Source organism: Mycetomoellerius zeteki, unplaced genomic scaffold, assembly GCF_001594055.1.
Source record: "Mycetomoellerius zeteki isolate Tzet28-1 unplaced genomic scaffold, Tzet1.0 scaffold172, whole genome shotgun sequence".
Taxonomy (NCBI): Eukaryota; Metazoa; Arthropoda; class Insecta; order Hymenoptera; family Formicidae; genus Mycetomoellerius; species Mycetomoellerius zeteki.
The window spans coordinates 220,568-226,484 of record NW_017256675.1 but is presented as its reverse complement, the minus strand read 5'-3'; the positions used below and the strand labels follow the sequence as shown (position 1 = coordinate 226,484).

Sequence of the window (5,917 nt, the reverse complement as noted above, 5' to 3'; positions counted from 1 at the left end):
CCATCTAATTTGCTGCAGTAGCCAATCTTTTTTTTCAGTGTAGGCACGTCTAGGTTGGCCAGTTCTATTATCTCTACTCTTTAATTATGAACAGAACATTGTGATAAAAATATTAACTAAATAAAGTTGTAAAATATGAATACAGATCTATAGTAACATATTGAAATTAATAACCATCTTTTGGTAGTTATAGAAAGCAATTACTTACCTACGAAATATTACATCACGACATTCTACATTTGACTTTACTGATGATAACAGAATGAACAAATTGACCGATAAATTGATGCAATCTAGCAGACAGATAATCTGCACGAACTACTACTGCTATCTATGGAATTAATCACGTAATTACAAACGAACAGGACGTTTTGAGTATTGGGTCTAGTTACCTTACATTAAAGTAATTGAAAATGTGAAAAGAATTGAAGCAGAAAGCGAGAACCGTGTCTCAAATTTTGCGAGAAAGAAAAGCTAAATTTTAAAGAGTGATAATATTCTTACAATTTTCTTGCTCATTACGGAAAATATATTTAACTCTCCATAATTATACTATATTTTTACTCTCTTTGTCCAGTCCAAGTTTTTTTTATTGTTCTAAGTTCTCAGAAAATGTGAAAAAATTCAGGATTACTTTTCAATATCTCTATATATATTATACTACCAAATAGTTAGTAGTCCGTTATAGACCTCAAAGTTTTTAACAAGATATCAAAAGTTTTTAACAAGATGTTTTAGAAGGACGAATCAGACTCTGCGCCCTCTTTTATGTTAGATAAACTTGAATGGAAATATTATTGTTGCTGGAATTGTGCCAAAAAAGATCCAGATTGCAGAATGGAGAATTAATTAAATATATTATATGTTCGCATAAGTTTAATCATTCTTACACCTTTCCAATGAGTATTTTTAAGATACATTACAGAATGCTTCAAATTAGTTATATTTTTTTTACTTTTTTTTACGTTTTACAGAACCTTTTGGATATATTTTCAGTTTGTCTCATAGAAAATTTAATAGAGCATGTATACTCTTTCAAGTCAAAATGATTTATTTATGACGTCATAAAAATCAAAATGATGATTTTTTTTTATACAAAATTTAATTCTTTACTGACGTTAAAAATCAAAATAAATCATTTTGATTTTTTGTGTGTTTTTTGAATTAGAGTGAAATCTCGCTCTAACTCAAAATCTCGCTCTAAAAAGTGAAAATTGAGCCAATCTTGAAAAAGAGTGACTTAATTTTCTATCTTTAAAAGTAAAATTTCACTCTTCGGAGTAAAAAGTTTTAGAGAGTAAAAGTTTTAGAGAGTTTTATAGAATAATTTATTGATCAATCCATAACGTTAATTAATTATTCTAGGTCTCCCCAATGAACTAAGTGTGTTCTGGCAGCAGTATCCGTGGGCCCTTGGCACGGGATTATGCAAAATCCGAGCGTATGTGTCAGAAATGTAAGAAATTCCTCATCTGGTTTTTTGTATCCCACGAAGAAATCTGACACTCTTCCCTAAATCTGGGCATCAATTTTCACAGGTCGTCCTATGTATCAGTTCTCACAATTGTGGCTTTCTCTATGGAAAGGTATTTGGCCATCTGTCATCCATTGCACCTCTATTCGATGAGCGGTCTCAAAAGACCAACACGTTTTATCCTTGCAGCCTGGTCGATTGCAATTGTCTCGGCCATACCGTTCGCAATTTATACCAAGGTCAATTTCGTCGAATATCCGCCAGGTTAAGCTGACACATTAATTCCTTGCGATTATCGTAAATCAATATCCGATAATTAATTTATTCAAATCTTCTGTAATCTCAAGTCTTGAACTTTTATTAAAAGCATGTCATTGCACTGGCCGTTCAATTTCTTCCTCAAAATTTTCTTTTTGTATGCAACAAGTGCGAAATATTTAAAATTTAATTCCGAGTATATCCAAAATCTAATTATTTAAACTGCAGTTTTAGTACACAAATTTATTAAAAATAACTGTCTGATCTACATTAAAATGTCAAGTACTCTTTTCAGGATCAGGAAATTACTCAGCTGATTCGGCGATTTGCGCGATGCTTCTGCCTGACATGCCAAAATTCCCTCTTTATGAGCTCAGTTGCATCGTATTCTTTCTGATACCGATGCTCATAATCCTTGTGGTATATGTGAGGATGGGATTGAAAATCAAAAGCAGTACCAAGGAAATACTTGGCCCGATACAAGCCTCCGTTCATGGCGATCATCGACAGATTCAATCCAGAAAGTCTGTCATCAGGATGTTAAGTATGATAATCATGATCTTTATTCTCTTTAATCATAATCATGGTTTTTAGTCTCTTTAATTATAATTTTGATCGATTTATTTTCTTCTTTAATAATTTAATTTTAACGATAATTGAAAAATTGGCGAGTAGTTGAATAATGAATATAATCATAATCTGTAATCCTTGTTGGCAGTGATTCGACCCATTATACTTTTTTTGTTTCTTATTTTCGATATTAATAATTAAATAAATCTTAGTAAACAATTTTCGATATTAATTTTATTAAAAAAGATTGATCAATATCTGCTAACATTCCTGTAATCATGATGCTTTGTCGATCAATTAAAAACAACGTGGAGAGGTAATTATTCTGATTACTTCTTGATCACTTTGTTTTTCGCCTTTCCACATTTGTGACTATAAATGTTTTTGTAATATAATTTAAATTCTAATTGCGTTTTATCAATTTGTTTTGCAACTGATGAAGACATGGAATAGAATAGAGTTTATTACACTTCAGCATTTACATAGCCAAGAAGGGGACTTGGTTTACAATAAATTCTTACCTCATTTGATGACATAATAATGTCGAAACTAGTTTTGTTTGGAATTTTTATGTAATACCTAATTTATTAAATATATTTATTACTTTCAACACTTTGTATTTTTAGTTTGTTTTTGACCGTTTATTTATCATTGAATTTTATAATGTAAAAGAGATTTAAGCTCTGACAAGATAAATTAAGAATTAATAAATGCCTTAGAGAGATCTAGATATTTATTAATTAACAACCTTAATAATTAAAATCTTAATAAAACTTCAAGTTTTAAAATTCCCACGTGATTTCTTTCAGGCGCGGTTGTTATCATGTTTTTCCTTTGCTGGGCCCCATTTCACGCCCAGCGCTTGCTTTACATATACGCACAGGATTCCGATTATTACCCAGATTTAAACGAATGGCTTTACATTCTGAGCGGCTGTCTATATTACTTCAGCACTACCGTCAATCCGATTCTCTACAATTTGATGAGCATCAAATACCGTCATGCATTTAAACGAACAATAAGCTGCAGAACGAGAAGGCCAGCGAGCAAAAATTTAAAAATTAAGAAATCTCATCCGCACAGATGCGATTCCTTAAACGAACCTAATAATGAAAATGTATGCTCTGTTAGGTACGAAAATTTTCATACCAGATAAATGTAATTTTAATATTATATAATAATTTTACATTCTATAAAACATGTTTGTCGAAACGTGATCGGTTTTTTTTAATCAGACACTACATATTGCATTACAGTAATTTTACATTTTTTTCTTTAGGCATACGATTGTTCAAGTCAAAGATATATTTTGTTTTACGTCGAGTCGACAAGAAAATATCAAGGATAGCAGCAGAAATAATGGAAATGCAAGCAATTTTCCTCAAAATGCTTACTCGTTACAAAAGGAGGATTCATCCTCGACGTTTCTCTTTGAACGAGGGCATCTCCTCGCTCATCAGCAACCTAGCATCGAAAGCACAATGTCCACGAAATTCGGAAGAGAGTGTTTCCGTATAAGCTAAAAGCAGTCTGTGATCTATTTTCATTCGCTTTTATTTAGATATAAAGTTATAATGAGCGTCGCTGTAAATAAAACTAGACATATTCGAATGATTGATTATAAGTGCGTCTGAAAGGTTTTACTATATTGTAAATAAGTAGATAGATAGCCTGAATTATTTTTTATTGATTATAATAACGCGCCAAAATTTATTTTATACTATTTATTTCAGAATAAATTTTACATATTATACCTGATGTTTGTTTTATGCGTTCATGAATTTATGCAGTTTTAGAAGGCAAAATTTGGAAATTCTGACACGAGAATAATACTTTTCGTCACACACAAAATACTGATATTTTCCATACGAATCATGAAATACGCTTTACGTCAGCAAGTTGTACTTTAATAAAGATAAATTTGCAGTAATAAATCGTTCAAGTGAGTTTTCAGTAAAAATCCTTCCTAAGCTTTAGCTTGTTTCATCAGCAGTATTATCAGTTAGTTTCTAATCAATTAATTATCAATATGTAATATACACTTTTTTGTGCAAATAAAACGTTATATGTAACAATTATTATTTTCGATATAAAGTAATATTCCCTTATATGTATATGTATATATAAAACGTTTATATATTTGCTTCAATTTACAATTTGTTTTACCTAATTGTTCAAGTTTTACATAGCAGGTAAATGTACTCAGGTATTGACAATAATTTTTCTACACTGTATTCAAGTGACGTAGCCCACGCATTTATTTCAATTTAAACGAGATGCGTATTATATGCATAACGTACATTCTCCTTTACTTCTCGACATCAATAAGAATCAAGAGAATATTTAATACCGTGTAATTATTTACATGTCCGTAGCTTTAAAATCGTGTAGACGAGAAGACGTAAACGATGACTTTTTGTTAAATAAAGCAACTTAAGTGAGAAACCAGTATAATCTGTACATTCATTTTATACATTCACGTCAAAAGACAGTTCCCGTCTCAAAGGTAATTCATACAAAAATTCTTAATATCAAAAGATCTTTCGCTGAATTTTTTAAATTTCCAGACTTACTTAATATTCTCGCTTAATATTTTTCATTGAATTTAATTTAAGTAGATTAGTTAGAATTAATTTTATTTAGAACTTATTTCGTTTGTTTAAGGGAATTGGTCATATTGTAAATAGTATACTTACATACAGACGATTTACGTGTCATTGACACATCACTACATCAATATCTTACCCACACATGCCACATGCATAGGGGAAAGTGGGTGAATTGTGCACCTAAGGGAAATTTATTGTCCTGGTTGGTTTTCCTGGAATGGTTTTCCAAGTTTAAAACGATATAAGTATGGAAATAGAAACTACGTGGATGGTTCAAATCAAATCAGGACTTTTTTATTCTTATATTCATGAGAATAAAAGTTTCAGTTTGATTTGAATCACCCACGTATAAACATTCTTCTACCATTATGTATCCTCATATTGAACAGATTTTCATTCAATAAGGTTGTATTTAGCAAAAAGGAAAAAACGGAGAAGCAAAAAAATTTCTCGCGCATCGGGTAATTGAACGCATGGATTGGGTAATAGTGCGACAAAGCAAAAGTCGTAAGAAATGAATGAATTATGAAATGTTGACAAAAAATCAGAAAATATATTTATTATATTGCAATATAAATATATATTAAACATATTTTAAATATATGTATATTATACATATATATTAAGCGAAAATACAAAACTAATATAATAATAATGCACATAGACTTTGGCAAAATAAAATAATAATGCAAAGAAAAAACGAAAAAATTAGTGCTAGTCATATGATATATGAAAGATGAGTAATTGTGCACATTTTAAAACGCTTGCGCACAGTTGCTCTTGCGCACAGTTGCCCGCCGCGACCTGACCCTCGATATGAAGTACCCTCGATTACTTCAACATTTCTTAACCAAACTTAATAAATAACAACTCAAAAGACACACATAATAACATACTTTAATAACGTATGCAACTTTAAATAAACAAATTAAAAATACGGACTTACCACCTTATTTTCTGAATGCTAAAATAACAAGAAAAGATGTGATTTCACTTTTTTGTATTT

General features: G+C 30.4%; 1 protein-coding gene across 1 annotated transcript in view; it reads left to right on the top strand.

Moving 5' to 3' along the window:
* The window catches only part of LOC108721415 (neuropeptides capa receptor), an 11,593-nt gene extending 7,590 nt beyond the window's left edge, over positions 1-4,003 (top strand). Inside the window, exons 2-6 of the mRNA XM_018445958.1 lie at positions 1,366-1,456; positions 1,539-1,738; positions 2,028-2,276; positions 3,112-3,433; positions 3,582-4,003. Of these exons, the coding sequence (XP_018301460.1) occupies positions 1,366-1,456; positions 1,539-1,738; positions 2,028-2,276; positions 3,112-3,433; positions 3,582-3,825 (1,106 nt within the window). The 3' untranslated portion in view covers positions 3,826-4,003. The remainder of the gene's footprint in view (positions 1-1,365; positions 1,457-1,538; positions 1,739-2,027; positions 2,277-3,111; positions 3,434-3,581) is intronic.
* Positions 4,004-5,917: the final 1,914 nt, after the last annotated feature.